The sequence below is a fragment of the Micropterus dolomieu genome, linkage group LG10 (genome assembly GCF_021292245.1).
Source record: "Micropterus dolomieu isolate WLL.071019.BEF.003 ecotype Adirondacks linkage group LG10, ASM2129224v1, whole genome shotgun sequence".
Classification (NCBI taxonomy): Eukaryota; Metazoa; Chordata; class Actinopteri; order Centrarchiformes; family Centrarchidae; genus Micropterus; species Micropterus dolomieu.
In genome coordinates this window covers 16,664,790-16,683,810 of record NC_060159.1, presented here as the reverse complement: position 1 = coordinate 16,683,810, position 19,021 = coordinate 16,664,790, and the positions used below count along the sequence as shown (strand labels likewise).

General features: G+C 39.3%; 2 protein-coding genes and 2 non-coding genes across 5 annotated transcripts in view; 2 read left to right on the top strand and 2 right to left on the bottom strand.

Annotated features, from left to right (window-relative positions):
- serac1 (serine active site containing 1) overlaps window positions 1-4,223 on the top strand; it is a 5,226-nt gene extending 1,003 nt beyond the window's left edge. The window contains exons 2-11 of the mRNA XM_046061399.1: window positions 226-354; window positions 517-630; window positions 1,027-1,189; window positions 1,566-1,716; window positions 1,813-1,954; window positions 2,165-2,265; window positions 2,566-2,663; window positions 2,846-3,028; window positions 3,126-3,269; window positions 3,423-4,223. Of these exons, the coding sequence (XP_045917355.1) occupies window positions 226-354; window positions 517-630; window positions 1,027-1,189; window positions 1,566-1,716; window positions 1,813-1,954; window positions 2,165-2,265; window positions 2,566-2,663; window positions 2,846-3,028; window positions 3,126-3,269; window positions 3,423-3,559 (1,362 nt within the window). The 3' untranslated portion in view covers window positions 3,560-4,223. The remainder of the gene's footprint in view (window positions 1-225; window positions 355-516; window positions 631-1,026; window positions 1,190-1,565; window positions 1,717-1,812; window positions 1,955-2,164; window positions 2,266-2,565; window positions 2,664-2,845; window positions 3,029-3,125; window positions 3,270-3,422) is intronic.
- Window positions 4,224-5,179: 956 nt separating this feature from the next.
- Window positions 5,180-6,255, top strand: gtf2h5 (general transcription factor IIH, polypeptide 5). Of its 2 annotated transcripts, none has more exons than XM_046060976.1 (3): window positions 5,180-5,302; window positions 5,619-5,705; window positions 5,874-6,255. In XM_046060976.1, the coding sequence occupies exons 2-3, from the start codon at window positions 5,671-5,673 to the stop codon at window positions 6,052-6,054; spliced, it is 216 nt and encodes a 71-aa protein (XP_045916932.1). In that variant the 5' UTR covers window positions 5,180-5,302; window positions 5,619-5,670; the 3' UTR covers window positions 6,055-6,255. The 2 variants fall into 2 exon arrangements, with proteins under 2 accessions (XP_045916932.1, XP_045916933.1); XM_046060977.1 differs by lacking the exon at window positions 5,180-5,302 and adding an exon at window positions 5,315-5,471.
- A 4,936-nt stretch (window positions 6,256-11,191) lies between these two features.
- On the bottom strand, window positions 11,192-11,355 carry LOC123978410. The gene has a single exon (XR_006826947.1). It is a non-coding gene; the product is annotated as a U1 spliceosomal RNA (small nuclear RNA).
- A 3,705-nt stretch (window positions 11,356-15,060) lies between these two features.
- On the bottom strand, window positions 15,061-15,251 carry LOC123978411. The gene has a single exon (XR_006826948.1). It is a non-coding gene; the product is annotated as a U2 spliceosomal RNA (small nuclear RNA).
- Window positions 15,252-19,021: the final 3,770 nt, after the last annotated feature.

Sequence of the window (19,021 nt, the reverse complement as noted above, 5' to 3'; positions counted from 1 at the left end):
TGTGTGCCGGCGTGCTTATAGACGCCTCCAGTTACGCCGTCACACGCTACCGTTCTAGCAACACCAATAGGATTGGAGTAGTTTCATTCATGTTTCAGCCCTGCCACGCCCAGAGGCGTTCCCATAGTGTCGTCACCGACGCAGTGTCTCGTTCCCCTTCTCGGGGAACAAGGGTTACACAGTTGTATATAAGATGATAACTTAGATGTGTTAACTTCTTCACAGGGTTTGTCAGCAGAGGATGGTCTCAGGCAGCTGCTGGGGTCTCTGCCTCAGTCTGAGGTGGACAAATGTGTTCAGTACTTTACCTCACTGGCCCTCAGAGAGAGCACCCAGTCCTTGGCAGCACAACGGGTAACTGAGACAGAAAGACGGATTCACACATGAACTTCTACATACGTCTATTGGAACCTGACTACTTGGAACGCAAAGCAGCAAGAGGAAAAACCGTCTTTCGGTTGGAAAATCCAAATCTTTAAATCCTCCTTTTTATACGTACACTCTCTTATGTTACAGGGTGGTCTGTGGTGTTTTGGTGGTAATGGGCTGCCTTACGCTCAGAGCCTCACCTCTGTTCCTTCTGAGAAGGTGGAATCCTTCTACCTACAGGCACTGGTACAGCACTCAAAGGTAATGATGGCCATCAAGCATCTAAATATGATCTGGGGTTATTAAACTGATATTTATCAATTAAACACCACACCGATGTGCATTCAACAGCACATTTTGTTCATAGTCAAGATTTAAAAGTAAAAGGCTAATTTAAAACACAAAGCACTTTTGTTTTAGATCAGTTAATCTTGTCAGCATGCAAGTATTTATGGAACAGTGTTTTTTGTAAACACACTCTTTGAATTTCATTGTTTTCTGAGCAGAAACAAGTAGTATCTCTCCAGTTAATTTGCTCCATACCTACACAACAATCTCAGTGAGTTGGACTAACTCTTGTGGAGACTGTGGTTGATTTTGGTTGCTAGGTAAGGTGAATAAATGTTCTGAACTTAATGAAATGCATCTTGTCTGCAGGTCCAGAGCCACTGTGACCACATAGTTGCCAGTGGAGGTCTGCAGCTCCTCCAGAGGATTTATCAGCTTCGTAGAGACTCCCTAAAGATTCAGAGGAACATTGTTCGCATAATAGGAAATCTGGCACTCAATGAAAGCGTTCACCAGGCTATAGCCCGGTCCGGTAAATCTGCCACTCATCTGATTTATTCCATGGACAGTTCTGGTTATGTGTAATCTTGACTGGGTGTACTAAGGAATTGTTAAAAACAAGCTCTACTGCCTATTTTTCCATGTCCCTATTTAATGGTGAACATGTAATCTTCACCATTACATAGACTTTATCCTTCAAATGTCAGATGGTATTTTTTTTATTATTATAATCACCACCACAGCTATCAACTGTTGGTCATCCCAGACATACTTTACAGGGTTCAAATCGTTTCTGTTTTTCATTAATGCTTAATACTTTTTGTCCCAATTGTATTAAATGAAAACTCAACAACTGATTATAAAAGGATCCCCCCTCCCCCCCCTTTCCCATTATATGACCCCTTCAGGGTGGGTGTCTGTCCTGGCTGAGATGATGCAGTCTCCTCATGCCATGCAGGCGTCTCATGCAGCACGTGCTCTGGCCAACCTGGATAGGGAGACGGTGAAAGAGAAATACCAAGATGGTGTCTATATCCTTCACCCGCAAACACGTGGCAAGTAGGAAAACAATTAATTCGTAAATGTATTAATTTTAATTTTATTTTATTTTATATGTAAACCCACACTTATCTTTGACAATGTGTTAATTTCCAGCCAGCCAATCAAAGCAGACGTGCTCTTCATCCATGGGATTCTAGGGGCAGCTTTTAAGACGTGGAGGCAGAAGGATCCCAGTACGGTAGAGGAAGAGAAGGAGGCTGAAAGCAAGGATGACTACACAGAGTGCTGGCCAAAGGTGAAAGATCCACCTAATCTTTCCTTTAATTACTCTGGAGTAGTAATAGAGGTGTATATCCATGTTTTTCCTTCTATAATGCATATTATTTAGGGGACACTCAATAGTGTTTAGTTTTTTCAATGAAACATGTGGTCTAATGTAGATTTTGATTATTCTTCAGGAAAATTAATCATCTCTAACTGTTATTGTGTCCTCTTTTATTTGCAGTCATGGTTGGCTGCTGACTGTCCAAATCTGAGAGTGCTATCAGTGGAGTATGACAGTCACCTCAGTGACTGGATGGACCACTGTCCCGCGGAGAATCGGAGGTGAGGAATCTGTAGTTCACTGGCTGTTAAGTATAAAATATTGTAGGGCTGGGCATATATGGGAATAGTCTCTGTTATTGGAGAGAGATTTATTTTGCTTAACACCTTTATTTACTAATAGTAATCTTCATACTTTGCACAACTTATCCAACATCATGACTATTTAAAGCTAATTAAGCTACCATTCTTAATTAAATTAAATGCTTTATTATCATCCCAAATGTTCCAGTATTCATTACACAAAATTCCAAAAGAGTGAATGAGTGACTGTTGATTAATTCTATGCTTTTGTCTCTTCAGGAAGTCCTTGGCCTACAGAAGTCGAGAGCTGCTAAAGAAGTTAAAGCTAGCAGGAGTTGGGGAGAGGCCTGTGGTCTGGGTAGCCCACAGTATGGGAGGTATTTTGTCAGAACTTTCCTTCCACAAGCATGTCAGATTTTTACTCACATCCCTTGAACACAACATGAAAAACAAATGTGTTGGTCTTATTTCACCCGTGCACCTACATGTGATTGTATTTGTCTGATTTAAAAGTTGTGCGCCCTGTCTGTCTGTCCCTTGTGTTTGATTTTACCATCAGGATTGCTTGTGAAGAAAATGCTGCTGGATGCCTCAGAGGACCCAGATATGCGTGGACTGTTAAAGAACACTAAGGGCATTATGTTCTATAGTGTTCCTCACCACGGTACCTTTATGGCAGAGTACTCAGTCAATGTTAGATATCTCCTCTTTCCATCTATAGAAGTCAGAGAACTTTGTAAAGGTAAGTGAATAGATTTAATTTTTATTATCCAAGACTGTTTGTGTTTAATAGAAATTGTTCAATATCTACTATGAGTTGTTGTCTGTGTATTTTTAAGACTCACCAGCACTGCGAAACCTGAATGAGAACTTCCTGAACATGGCCAAAGAAAAGGAATTCAAGGTGCTGAGTTTTGCAGAGAAGCTGCCAACAAACATTGGACCCATGATCAAGATACTCGTGGTACCGACACAGTCAGCAAGTATGTAACGCTAATGACTGTGGGAAATAAGACACATCTATCTGATTTGTATTGCTTAACTACGAATGCATGAGCAAACAGAGCATAGATCTTGAAACCTATGTGTCTGTAATCTTTTCCATTTACCTTGAGCCTGCTACGGTTTGCTTTCAGATCTCGGCATCGGGGACCTCATCGAGGTGGACGTAGATCATCTTAACATCTGCAAGCCAGAGAAGAAGGACTCATTTTTGTACAAGCGCAGCCTCCAGTTTATCCAGGAAGCACTGCAGAGCTACATCAGCCACTAACTAAAATATATGAACACAAACACTGATACATGTTTACTTGAAATGGAGGAAATCACCGTCACCCACCCCACCCCTGAACCAAGAGGAAACCTAACTGCCTCTCCTTGTTGCACATAATGTGATCATATCATAATTACGGAAATTACATTAATTTCACACATTGATTTTTGTGAAGAATTAACAGTTATGATGAAAGAAACCTGGGATTTTTATTTTGTTTTCCTAGTCATCCTATTAGATTGGTCTTTCTCACTGCAGAGTTGTTGAATTTTAAAATTTCTGTATTTTTAAAAGAACAATGTTTACAGGTTCAGTTAATTAAATATTCTAGGTTTTATTTTAAGGCACTTTGTTCCATTTCAACTTAGTATGTTAAGCTGGTTAGTCTATCATTATACTATATTTAATTAAAGAAGCACTGACATGTTATTGCCATTTATGTTCCTTAGTATTTTTGACCAGTGATAGATTTATTTCTAAATGTATGTATTTTATTTAACTAGAGGATTATAGTTCTATTGTCTGCCAAAATATAGGCTATTCCTTCCTGTACCTCAAATGGACCTGTATTAATATTCATTCAGTTTGCTTTATTTATTGGACTAAGCTCAAATTGCCACTAGCAATGCTGACAATGAATAAATGTATGAGGTTGGAGGCTTTATTTGACTTGTCTATGCACTGCATCATAGTCATTTCAAAGCAGCTTTGCAATGTATAGCACATCTGGATGTGTTTTTTCTTTTTACAATATTAATACTTGAGTGTTCTGAAATATAGAATGCCATGCTTTCCCCTTCAGTGGTAAAACTGAAGAAATAAACAACATTGTTCTTAAGCAATGTGACCATATAAACGGTGAGACAATATAAATATGCCTAATGTAGATGTTTCTATACTTTAGTATATATGCTTTTAAATCTCTGGGTGTATTACACTATTGTGTTGTAAATCATTGAGCATGACTGCTTCGTGGTACTGTCAGACTTATAATTATTGCATCAGTGTGATGTAGTGCTAAACAATTAATCGAAATCGCAATATGGCCTACTTTAATTTTCTTATCACAGAATGCGCACTCTTTATTAAAGGTAAAAAGTGCAGAGGTCCTGGCCTACACATCATATTCTACATATTTAAGAAAACATCTTTTTTTGGTACAGATCCCCTTCAAAAATCACACCATAATCATTTTAATATGTTTTTAAATTAATATAATGGCATAAAGTTCCCTTCAATATCTTAAATCATATCATAATTGCAAGATCAGTCAAAATAATCACAATCATTTTTTTCATTCAGCCCTAATACATGTACCTTTATTTGTCCAATTAATTCACTGTATTGGCCAAAAGCAAACATTCCAAATTGGTTAATTAATCTATCAACAGCTTCTCAATATATTTAAGAAACTTTTATCATGTTGTGTAATAATACAGTGATTAAAAGTACTTAATTGTGATAAAGAATTTTATCACAACTGTTTCAGCATTGATAAATTTAGTGTAACAATTTTTATGAATGGTACAAATAGGCACTTAAATACAAGCATGCAGCTTTCTCCAAGCAGCGAGGAACCACAGGAAGAAGTTATGACACATCAACACAATTAATAACTATATTTATGCCGCATGCGCTCGTTTTGGATCGCAGAAGATTGTCCCTCTGTAGCCACCGTATGTCACCCCAGTCAGTGCCATTAAACTTTGAAAGGCTAGCACAGGAAACAACCGCAGCTATCAGGTTTGTGAAAGATCGGCCCTTTAACTCTTTCATTTAAATGTAGCCAGGCATGTACATATTTATTGATAGCTTGTTCTGTTCAATATTTTAAAACTCGCAGTAATTAGTATAATATCCCCGAGGTTTTCAGCTAACGTAACAAGCTAACCGGGCTCAAATCAAAAGCTAGGTTAGCAATCGTCTCTAAACACTAACGTTAACGTAACTTGACTGTTTGTTTTCTGACGTGACATTACGTATGTCCTGAGTTTACCTGTTACGTTAACTACTCGTGCTTACAGTCCAGAAATTCACATCTTTATTTATTGTGCTGCAGGTTTTGAGGATTTTAATTGGCATCAACTGCCGATTTCTCTTCGCCTGTCAACATGGTCAACGTACACAAAGGTGTCCTTGTTGAATGGTAAGGAAACCTATAAATCTGTCCAGAAATGTTTGTATCTAACGTTAAGTCAAGCAATTCTGATTGAAAGTGTGCTGTTAAACAAAATAAAACTCAAATGATGACATGCGCAGATTGTAATGACTTATAAAGTTGTTTCTCTTTGCTCCCGTCTGCGCACTGGACCAGTGATCCTGCCATGAAACAGTTCCTCCTCTATCTAGATGAAAAAATGGCCCTGGGAAAGAAGTTCATCCTCAAGGACCTTGACGATACACACCTCTTCATCCTGGCGGAGGTGGTTCACACCCTTCAGGAGAGAGTTGGCGAGTTAATGGACCAGAATTCATTCCCTTTTACACAAAAATAACACTAAACTTTTTCAAATGACTCTTTGTTGTTGGACTTTGGACTGTTTACGAGTTTGGCTTAATATGAACCTGGTTTGTAATGTTTTAACTACAGACTGAAATGGAGCTATTGTCCGATTTTTGTTACATTGATGTTAAAAAAATAATTAAAAAAAAAGCACATTTTGCTCCTTGGTTGCACAGTGTGTGTGTTGGCTCAATTTATGCTGTCTTTTCATTGTGTTCGTTATACAATTTGTCTAATATATTCATGGAGTTGATGACAGCAGTGACAACCAGAGAACCAAAATAACCAATTTGTTAAGTGTTTAACCCAGAAATATCACTTAATGTAGGTTTGATGAATGTAATAAATGCCATGTTCTTACTTTTTAATAAATGATTGAAGAATATAATCAGGACGAAGAGATAAATTAACCTTGTGTTCAGGACAGAAATAAGTCCACATTCTTTGATGTTTAGACTAAACACTTAGAAAATAACTGTTTTCTGTAAATGTTTTTCTACATAATCTAAATAGAATTTCAAAGATTCACGACACTGCCATGAAAATGCAGAAATTCTTGCAGAGAAGCACTTCTGTTTTCTTTTACTTACTTTTTGCCTGTGACAGTCACTTTAAAAGATGCCTACTGTCTTGTAAGAATATATGATTAAAAAACCCACTAAGTGAAATTTTGACTATAACTGAAGAGGTAAAATCAGGTAAATACAGCTGGAAAGTATAACTGAATAACTGTTGCCTCTTTTTGCTGCCTTTTCATTTGATGGAAATCTTTTCTGTAGGTAAATCATGCAATTGTCACATGACCTCCAAAGTACCAGATCATCAGTAACATATGGATTACATTTATTTCACCATATGAATAACAGCCTTACTCATACAACCCTGACTTCAATGTACGGTTTAATGCTTTTCACACACCTGCATGCACAGGGATATTTCCTCAATGTTTATTTGCACAAGTTGATGCATGGCGTCAACGGAGCAAGACCCAATTCCATCTCCCTGTTCCAAAAATCTATTTACAGTTTTTCTCATTTGCTTTGATACATTTCTCAGATCAGAATTCAAATTTCTCAAATCAAAAAGTACAATGACCTGTCAAATATGTGAAAGTAGCCAGAGTCTCTTGGGATCACAGTATTTGTTAAACCTTTATTCCATTGTAAAAATTTTACATTTTCCTGAACAGTTTTTCCACATGGCCTTTGTTGTACTGTATAAGTCCAAGTCTATCCATTTCATAGGCGAGTGACATGTAGAGTTTTTCTTTCTCACTTGAAACATTTTTAAAGTTATTTTTAACTTTTGAAAAACCATCAAAACACCTTCATAGATTGGTCAGTTGCTGAATTTAGTATTAAAATTCTTCCTTTCCTCTAACTGGCCCTTTTCAACCTGTTTCTCTGCTTCTGCCAATGTTATTTTCCTTACTGTTGCCAAAGCCTGGACCGTAGCCTGTGTGAGAAGCACCATAATTTAGCAGTTATTGTCCTTGGTCTTCATATGATCTTTATATAAGTCTTTGTCAGTTCCCAGTCACAATTAACATTACACTGAGAAATCATTTAATTCATCTTGTTTATCTGTCCTCTAACATCTGCCATCATTTCAGAGCCTCCTCTTCTTCTCCTGCCCACCAGTTATCCTTATTGTGTACCTACCTTTGCCAGTCACCTGACCTTACACCTTTCTACAGAAATAATCCTCATTACCCCATATTACAGACTATACTGTACACCTGTACAGTAGTCTAGTCATTTGCCACACTGTGTGTTGTATCTCAAAAGTCACTATTGCTAGAAAGTACTGCTACAACTTTTGGTTGCATTACCAATGTAATGACTGCTACTTAATTCGCATTTTATTGCATGACATAAGTATTTGATACATCAGAAAAGCAGAACTTAAAATTTGGTACAGAAACCTTTGCTTGCAAATACAGAGATCATACATTTCCTGTAGTTCTTGACCAGGTTTGCACACACTGCAGCAGGGCCCACTCCTCCATACAGACCTTCTCCAGATCCTTCAGGTTTCGGGGCTGTCGCTGGGCAATGCGGACTTTCAGCTCCCTCCAAAGATTTTCTAATGGGTTCAGGTCTGAAGACTGGCTAGGCCACTCCAGGACCTTGAGATGCTTCTTACGGAGCCACTCCTTAGTTGCCCTGGCGGTTTGTTTCGGGTCTTTGTCATGCTGGAAGACCCAGCCACAACAACTCTTCAATGCTCTTACTAAGGGAAGGAGGTTGTTGGCAAAGATCTCGCAATACATGGCCCCATCCATCCTCCCCTCAATACGGTGCAGTCTTCCTGTCCCCTTTGCAGAAAAGCATCCCCAAAGAATGATGTTTCCAACTCCATGCTTCACGGTTGGGATGGTGTTCTTGGGGTTGTACTCATCCTTCTTCTTCCTCCAAACACAGCGTGTGGAGTTTAGACCATAAAGCTCTATTTTTGTCTCATCAGACCACATGACCTTCTCCCATTTCTCCTCTTGATCATCCAGATGGTCATTGGCAAACTTCAGACGGGCCTGGACATGCGCTGGCTTGAGCAGGGGGACCTTGCGTGAGCTGCAGGATTTTAATCCATGACGGCGTAGTGGGTTACTAATGGTTTTGTTTGAGACTGTGGTCCCAGCTCTCTTCAGGTCACTGATCCCTCACCTTCCTCATGATCATTGATGCCCCACGAGGTGAGATCTTGCATGGAGCCCCAGACCGAGGGAGATTGACCATCATCTTGCGCCAACAGTTGTTGCCTTCTCACCAAGCTGCTTGCCTATTGTCCTGTAGCCCATCCCAGCCTTGTGCAGGTCTACAATTTTATCCCTGATGTCCTTACACAGCTCTCTGGTCTTGGCCATTGTGGAGACATTGGAGTCTGTTTGATTGAGTTCTGTTTGACTTAAAGGAGAACTAACAGGTCTGTGAGAGCTGGAATTCTTTCTGGTTGGTAGGTGATCAAATACTTATGTCATGCAATAAAATGCAAATTAATTATTTAAAAATCATACAATGTGATTTTCTGGATTTTTGTTTTAGATTCCATTTCTTACAGTTGAAGTGTACCTATGATAGAAATTACAGACCTCTACATGCTGTGTAAGTAGGAAAACCTGCAAAATCAGCAGTGTATAAAATACTTGTTCACCCCACTGCATTAATATTGTTTCAAGTACCTATGGCGCTACTAAAACTTCCATGTTTGTCGGAATTTCCTTTTCGTCTTACTGTCTGTCCCTCATTACATTCTGTAAATATCTTTCCCTTTCTTTCTATGTCCTCTTTTTCCTATTCCTACATTACTGTCAGTCAAAGTCAAACGCATAGCCAGTGTTTCCCCAAGGATGGAGTTGTAGCAGCGGAGGTGAAGCAAAATTTTTGTCTCAATATAAAACCCCAAAACACAACATTGCTCTTTACATGAGTTTTCCCATAGTTTAATGTGAGCTTTAGATTAATGTTTTGTTGTTGGTCATGGTGGTCATGGTTGGGGGTCCTCCCCCAAGAAATGACAAGTATGCAATTTCACATCATATTTGGCCATTATTTAACAACCACTTTTTCTGACTCACCTGAAAACTGAAAAATTATTTAATCAGTCTGTACAGGTCAGAGCTGTAGGCTATGCGTGGGGAGGAAAAAAAGCCATCATCAATGGAGCTCCGATACTATGATTTACCATGGCAGCGGGTAAATAAAGGCAGTCTCTATTTTAATCGGGTGGAGCTAGAAATATGAATACTGCCAACAATCGGCTATAAAACACAGGAGTGGAGGAAGGATCGATACGTTAACAATATTACATTTTATACAGCGTTGCTCATTCATCATTTACCAGACTGGAATTTCCTTAATTAATGATAAAGTGCTGGAAGTCTCCTACAGCCGGTTATTCATTTTAAATAGTTACTGGCCTGTTTATTCAGCTGTAACCTGATTAGACATAGTTTAGGCTACTCATGGACCAGTATAAAGTGACAGTCCGACTCAGTAGGCCTATGGCTATTAATGAATTTTTGCAATGTAAAATGTGTCTAGGTTCAAACTGACTGTGAAGTTTTAGACGTCTGTTACATTAATAAAATCTTGCTCATTTCGTATTTTATGAAATGCTGTGAAAACACATTCAATCAGCAGATAATGAAAAACTCACTTTTAAACTACATTTATTTGTTTCAGCTGCATCAGTCATATTCACATCATATCCAGCTGATAACTACGATAGGAATGTTCAATCTGTGCGACTACAATATGAAAGGTTACTGTTCATTGATCAGTTTTATACAGATTACTTTAAACAGTGATTACTGCAGCACCGTACACAGCACAGTAAGTGTTTTGCCTTAATGTCCACAGTCACTGTGTTATAAAGGACAGTGTAGCTTATAGAATTTATTCTGTGCTGAGGATAAATTTACGATGTCCAAAGATAACTCTCTTGCCATACATCGATGACAGATTTATCATAAAAGCGCCATGTTCAAGATCATGTTTGGGTAAAAAAAACACAAAAAAAACAGCCTATTTAACCGTGATTTCGATGTTTCTAAAGACGTAACTGTGTTCCAGTATGTGCTTTGATATCAACAGTCTGAATGAGGAAATGTCAGACAGCCGCTCAAGCTCTGCAGTAGGGGAGGAGTCAGAGAGAAACTCAGCGTTAGTTGAAGTAAACCTCCTCCCGAGCAGGTTAGGTTCAAAGCGCAAGTTGCCGGGGTTACAGACCTAGAGTTTATCTGAACTCGCTCTCATCTCGGGCTCAACTTACTCAGAGTTTTCACTAAACCTGCTTTCTGAAAGAGGGCTCTGTTCACTTATTTACTTTTCAGAGATACACTAAGGATTTTGAGCAACGGGCTTTTGCAGGTCATCCACTGTTGTGCTGTTTTTACGATCTTGTATTGAGAAATGCACTAACTGTTTTGCAAACGTTAAGGATGATTATAGAAATGTACCAAAGCGTCTGAAAAAAACTGCAATATATAGTCACAAGATATGGGATGTATGAGCCAGCAATCAATATCAAACCCTCTGAAGTGCTTCTCTTAAGGGGATCTGTTGAACATCTAATTACTTCAAGCAGCATATCAGCTGTTAAACTTGATTTTTTATTTCACACACTATCAGGGGAGAGCGCGAACGCAGTCCCCCACTACCAGAAATTATGCAGTCGAGATTCCCACATTTGGGGAATTCGCAGAGGTCAGCTCAACCGGAGTGCAATGGTTGAGCCTCGCCCTGGGTGAACCACCTTCTTGATCATGGTATCTCCCCTGCCAGGTAAGTATGAGTTGTACAGCTCAGAGACGAGGGAGTCTTTCACAGACATACCATGCTAACTGACGGGGCTGACCATCTATAAATGAATAAAACCAGTAGCTTTAGGGGGTGTGAGTCTTTAGGACTTTAATATAGAAGAAACAGCTCTGTACTAAGGCTAACAAAGATTATTTACATTTTACTTGCTGAATAGTGGTTGTTTTCCCAGCATTCACTGCTGTATTCCCACAACAAAAGCTAACCTAGAATCACCAATTGTATCTATTTTACCTCCAACAAATGAGTTAAAGCCCAACAGCAAGTTCAAGTGAGCCAGAGTTAAAGCGTACTGCAATCAAAAGTAGTTGGATCCACATTTAAAATTCAGAGGAAAGAATAAAAAACACACAAAACACACATGTCGGTTTTCTCACATTACAGCCACTTCCTGTTTCTTTGTTTAATGCTGGTGGACAACTGACTTTCCTGGTGCTGCCACCTACTGCTTTGGCGTGTGAACAATGCTGGCTGGTTATCAAAATAGGATTTTACAGTTTTTTTGGATTGCTTACACACTAAAATTAAAAGTAGTACACTATTAGCAAAACCTTACACTCAAGAAGCAAAACATCAGCCCATATTTGCACAACTATAAGCACATTGTCAACCTCACACTTCTTGCAAAACTCTACACACAGTGATTTGCAAAACACTAAACACACTTAACATACATTACACACAAAAATCTATCATGAAGTCACTTCCTTGCAATACCAAAGCACTGACTGTCAAATTACCGCACCGTCCAACCAATTGGTTCAACACAGTCATCAGGTGTGCTAACACTTGTTTGCTGAATTGTAGACACACCAATCAGGTGTATAAGCACTATAAAAAGCAGCAGGTGAGTTCATCGGTCTTCAAGCACAATGGAAAGAGTCAGAGAAAGAGTAAGACGAGGAGGAGAACGAGGAGAACGAGGAGGAGGACAAGGAGGAGGAGGAAGAGGAATCAACAGAGGAAGAGGAGGACAAGAAGGTGCTCAAAGAGGACCGAATCTGACAAATGAGATCCGCGCAACACTGGTTGACCACGTTGTCAACCACGGCCTGATGCTGAGGGAGGCTGGACTGCGAGTACAGCCAAATCTAAGCCGATACACAGTGGCAAGTGTGATAAGAACATTTCGACTGGAAAATAGGTATTGTAAAAATATCATATCAAAAACATCTGCACAGTTTCAGTAACTACTTACAGTACTGTATTCTATACACTATCAGCACTTCTGTTACCTTTTCCTGTGAAATTACTGTACTATTGTTACTACTGTTTTTACTTTTCTACATAGGATTGAGGGTCAGGAACGACAAGGGGGAAGGCCTCCTATGTTCACAGAACAGCAAGAGAGGGAGATAGTAAACATGGTTTTGGCCAACAATGCTATAACACTCAATCAGCTCCAAGCTAACATTGTCAATAACCATACCAGTTTCAACGATATCCATCAGGTCTCAACATCAACACTGGCACGCATCCTAAAAAAAACCATATTCAAATGAAGCAAATTTATCGAGTGCCTTTCGAGCGCAATTCTGAAAGGGTGAAACGACTGCGGTAGGTATGTATTCACTTTAGCAGCGTGATCTTGCATACTGTCTCAATCTTTTACTGTACTGTAATATGTATACTAGATCTACACTGAACAACACAATTTTGCCTGACACTGTTTTTCAGAGAGTTTTACGAATGGATGGAGAGGAGATCCAGCATGAGTTCATTTACGTAGATGAGGCTGGGTTCAACCTGACGAGAACACGAAGGAGGGGAAGAAACATCATTGGCCACAGGGCTATAGTCAATGTCCCAGGGCAACGTGGGGGTAATATAACACTCTGTGCAGTCATTACACAGAATGGGGTCCTCCACCGCCATGCCCATATGGGCCCTTACAATACAGCACTCATACTTACATTCTTGGACCAATTGCACAACATAACAGCAGCAAATCAAATCGATCATATGCAATACATTGTTGTCTGGGACAATGTCTTTCCACTGCTCTGCTCTGGTTCAGAACTGGTTTCAGCAACATCCACATTTCAACATCCTATATCTTCCACCATACTCTCCATTCCTCAACCCTATAGAAGAGTTTTTCTCGGCATGGCGGTGGAAGGTATATGATCTCCGTCTCCAGGCTGAGGTACCCCTCATCCAAGCGGTGGAGGAGGCCTGTGACCTGATGGAGGTAGCAGCAATGCAAGGATGGATTCATCATTCAAGACGTTCCAAGGTGTCTTGCTAATGACAACATTGCCTGCGATGTTGATGAAATTCTCTGGCCAGATCCAGCTAGGCGAAGAGACAATGTCTAGTTTGTTTGTTTTTTTACAATAAACTTACAGTACAATACGTAAAGTGACATTTTGTTACAGTATTATGAATCTCCATGTCAACATTTTGGGCGTGTTGAGAAATAAATGAGTTTCTTCAGTCTGCAACATTGGTCTTGTGTAGTGTTTGGTGAATTTACATTATATTTGTACTTTGTTGATGGTAGCCTACTCTAATCATAGGGAAGTAGTAGTGCTAAAAGTGTTTTAGGTTTATCACAGCAGAGTGTAACTCGTGCAAACAGAGTATAGTAATGTGAGACGTGTGTGTTTCATATGGTAACAAAGTGTGGTTTTTAAACAGAAGTGTATAGTTTTTACAAGAGCGTTTAATTATGCAAAGGATCTGTAGTGTTTTGCTATTTGGGTGTGTGGTTGTGCTAATTGTATGTAGTGTTTTGAAAACAAGGGCCCTGTTTTGAAAATCGTGCTTAAGCAATCCAAAAAAACTGTAACATGTTGTCTAGTGCAACACAATACAGTTCAACAACATTTATATATAACAGAATGTTTGTCTCTGTACAGCAAGAAAATCATTTAGATCACTGAAATAAAGTGCACATGAATTCTGAGTTTATCAGGCCGTGAGACCACACTGGAGGAAACTCTGCAGTCACACAGGCTGAATATCTCAATGACTGAGTCGATCCGCAATTCACGGATTTGATTGGCTGACTACCATCACGTGACCAGTGCCATAAAGGTTATAAAAGCTGCGCCAGTTAAAATGGAAACACTCCAGCATGCTACAATGACTTGTATCACCAGCAGCTCACATTAGACTTAATAAATATTCAATCCAATCAATCAGTATGAGGACTTAAAAATAAATGGCTGTGGTGAAAAAGGGTAGTGAACACCAGGGCTGAACAATTAATCAAAATCTTATCAAAATTGCAATATGGCCTAATGCAATGTTTTAATCGTAGGAGGTGCAATATTTATCAAAGGCAAAATGTGTGTCATAATACCATTTTAAATGAAATATTATCATGTGACAAAGATGTCCTGCCCTACACATCATATTCTACAGACTTAACATCTTTGTTTGGTACAGATCCTTGCAAAAATCACACCATAATCATTTAAATGTTTTTGAACTACATATTTTTTATAAAATTGTTCAGCCCTAAACAGATTTCCCTTTGCAATTTTTCTCCCTCAACAGTTACATTTTCTTTTAATTGCACAATTGCATGAATTTAAACATGTCACCACTTCCCAGCCTCCTGCTCTCAAATAAAAAAAAATATGACACTGCTGTTAATCCCAACATACCTCTGTATATTATGTAACCAAAAGAACATTAAAGAAGTAACACCATTATTTTTCTACATAGAGAGGAGGTGCACCGTTCCTGGAGATACTGCAATACCAGGTCGATGCGTGGAGTGGACGGAGCAAGCCCCTATTCCATCTCCCTGTTCCAAAAATCAATTTAATATATGGTCCCCGGATAGGGGACGTATCAGATATTAAACTGATAAGAACAGATACTACACTTGATCTTAGCCAAAAGGCCGAGAAGCGATGTCGATTACTCAGCAAAGTGGAAGCGTCATTCCCCTCACTCTGAGTCTCACTCAGGGTTGCACGTAATTTCAATGTATACAAAAAACAAACCAACAACGTGTAAAAGTGCAGTTTGATGTATTGTGACTAATTGGCGCCAAAATTCACGTACGATTTAACACTTTATTCAGGGAACATTATGATAGTGAATGCGGGTTACTACTATTTCTGGTCGCGTGACGTCCCACTGACCAATAAGCTATCACTACGAGGAGTACAACTTAAGATCCCATTTATTGTTGTAATAACGGCATAATTGTTTGTTTTCAGCTAAAATATATAACTAACATTAAGTTTAACTATTTCTAATAACATGATCGTGTGTGTGTGTGGATAAGAAGACGTTTAACTTTGAGAGCTAGGCTTCACAAAAATAAATTGAGCGCTGTCTCCCTCTGGTGAAGGAAACTACGAAGGAAACTGCGACTTCAACCGCTCGTAACCCATATACTTTGCATTGCACTTGAGTCCACACTTCAATATTGGCACTACCCATGATAATCTGAGCAAAAGTGTTTAAAATCAATCAAAACATCACAGTGGGGGTAAACAAATACAATAACGCCCCTGACAGACCCAGTGCATCAAGCTCGCAGCAGAACTGTTTCAACTTCCGGTATTTTAGTTTTCAAAATAAACACTGTAATGGTAACGATGTCTATATTTCGATGTGGTGGCAAAACCAGTATCTATGAATAAGTTAAACGTGTTAAGTATGTATGAATAAGTTAAACATGTAGACATTCTCGATAAAAAAAAAAAATTCAAAATGTGGGAGTAACGCTTAACTGTGCAAACTTCAAGTGATTTTGACATTTTGCGCGAACTTCAACGTGAACGCGAACTTCGAGACCGCACTCAAAGCGCCATGCAAGCGAACGGCCGTTTCGACACAAGCATGCTGTCTCTCTGCCCCTCTCCCTCCTGTCTTCTTCGCCAAAATGTATCCAATAAAAGCGTCCCCTCTCACACCAAGCAACAATTATAAACCGTAAGTGTATTTCAGCAGAACCATGAACCATAGTTAAATTAATAGCAACGTTGTAACTCAAGTAATAAAAGTTTAACCCGATTGACTGTAAGGTGTGTGCTTCATTCGACGGTAAATTAGCTAACTTGTGATTAGTTACCACCAACTGCTAAAGCAAAACGACTTTAACTAACTACTAACTAAATAACGAGTAACGTTTTAACGTCAGCGTTACATTTCTACAAACACATCTCGCACCTTCCACATACACGGCCCGTTCACTTTAGCTAGCACAGTTAGCCTAGCACTTAGCGGTTAAGTTAGCATACAGTGTGTGGTTAGCATACATACAACCGTTCAGTTAATACATTTTTACGACATGCAAACGCTATAACATAACCTTGGACAGTATACGTAAAGCCAAAAGACTACGTGGGATATCAATAAAACAGAAGAGTAACGTTAGAGAAGAGCTGGTTAGTAAAACCTACCTGAAAGCGTCATCTAGACAGCGAATAACCGCAAGTGTGAAACTGCGTCACCTTTTCTACAGGTGACCAGGTGTGACACCAAAGATTCTGTGACCCAAATGGGAAGTTAAGCGCCAGAGGCTTTGTTGACGATTTGATTTTTGGTGTTACACCTGCAGTGGGCGGTGTTTCCCTTTTCAAGGTTTTATAAAGCAGTAACAGTTAACTGTCATTACAAATACAATGTAATACACGTCACTGTTTTTAAAAAGTGACACATTTGACAACCATCTAAACCAATCAACAAGTAAAAATACCAAACATTTTAATGGATATTGCATACTTTTCTTTGTTTGACAAAAGCCTGCTGCGTGATTTTTGCCTTGTCTAGCTCTGGTACGTTAAGTTAACTATTGGGCGCTTGTCATTATTTTGGGAAGTTACCGTTAAGTAAACCGATTAATTATTTTAGCTCGATTTATGACCATTAGTTATGTTATGTTTTATCTTGGAGAATTTGGCACACAACTACTTACCACAAGCAGACATAGCTCAGAGCGCCGATGAGCTGAGCTGTAAAGGGATTCATGTTAACGTAGTTAAAATTAGATTTTCAAGCGTAAAGACGACACCTTTATTCTGAAGAAATACCGGAAGTCTTGTTCCTGGTTATCCTGTTCATTTTACATTGGAGGCAGTAACGTTAGTAAACATGGACGAGTTTCATACAGAAGATGAGGTGAGTTTGATACCTACTATAAGTTATTGCATGTACGTTACATAGAAATAGCACTCAGGTAATGTTAGTACCACACAATTTGAACTTTTAAAGTTTTTCTAAGGTTGGTTAGAAAGTGGTAACTTAGAAGGCGAGCAGCGATGTCGCCTGGCTAGCTTAAATTACACTCTTGTTTCTCACCTAACAGACTGGATTCGTCGTTGAAGAAGTGAGCAAAATAATTAAAGAGGTAAGCAAAAGACAGTCTTGATGATGCCTGTCTGTTTATCCACAAAGTTTAGATTTTATCGGCTCATTACTACAGCTAGGTAGCAGCATTGTGCTTAGCGACCTGTTGGTTGCTAAGGACACTGTAACGGTTGTTAGGCACCTTCCATACAACATATGATTTACAACCGTATTACAAAGACTTTTAAGTACAGTTTTATATTATATGTTGTTGGTTAAGCTGTGATATATGATGCGGATTACAAAGTAATTGATTTATAACATATACAGTGGGTACGGAAAGTATTCAGACCCCTTTAAATTTTTCACTCTTTGTTTCATTGCAGCCATTTTCCAAAAATCAAAAAAGTTCATTTTATTTCTCAGTAATGTACACTCAGCACCCCATCTTGACAGAAAAAAACAGAAATGTAGAAATATTTGCAAATTTATTAAAAAAGAAAAACTGAAATATCACATGGTCATAAGTATTCAGACCCTTTGCCGTGACACTCATATTTAACTCAGGTGGTGTCTATTTCTTCTGATCATCCTTGAGATGGTTCTACACCTTCATTTGAGTCCAGCTGTGTTTGATTATACTGATTGGACTTGATTAGGAAAGCCACACACCTGTCTATATAAGACCTTACAGCTCACAGTGGATGTCAGAGCAAATGAGAATCATGAGGTCAAAGGAACTGCCTGAAGAGCTCAGAGACAGACTTGTGGCAAGGCACAGATCTGGCCAAGGTTACAAAAAAATTTCTGCTGCACTTAAGGTTCCTAAGAGCACAGTGGCCTCCATAATCCTCAAATGGAAGACGTTTGGGACGACCAGAACCCTTCCTAGAGCTGGCCGTCTGGCCAAACTGAGCTATCGGGGGAGAAGAGCCTTGGTGAGAGAGGTAAAGAAGAACCCAAAGGTCACTGTGGCTGAGCTCCAGAGATGCAGTCGGGAGATGGGAGAAAGTTGTAGTAAGTCAACCATCACTGCAGCAATCCACCAGTCGGGGCTTTATGGCAGAGTGGCCCGACGGAAGCCTCTCCTCAGTGCAAGACACATGAAAGCCCGCATGGAGTTTGCTAAAAAACACCTGAAAGACTCCAAGATGGTGATAAATAAGATCCTCTGGTCTGATGAGACCAAGATAGAACTTTTTGGCCTTAATTCTAAACGGTATGTGTGGAGAAAACCAGGCACTGCTCATCACCTGTCCAATACAGTCTCAACAGTGAAGCATGGTGGTGGCAGCATCATGCTGTGGGGGTGTTTTTCAGCTGCAGGGACAGGACGACCGGTTGCAATCGAGGGAAAGATGAATGCGGCCGAGTACAGGGATA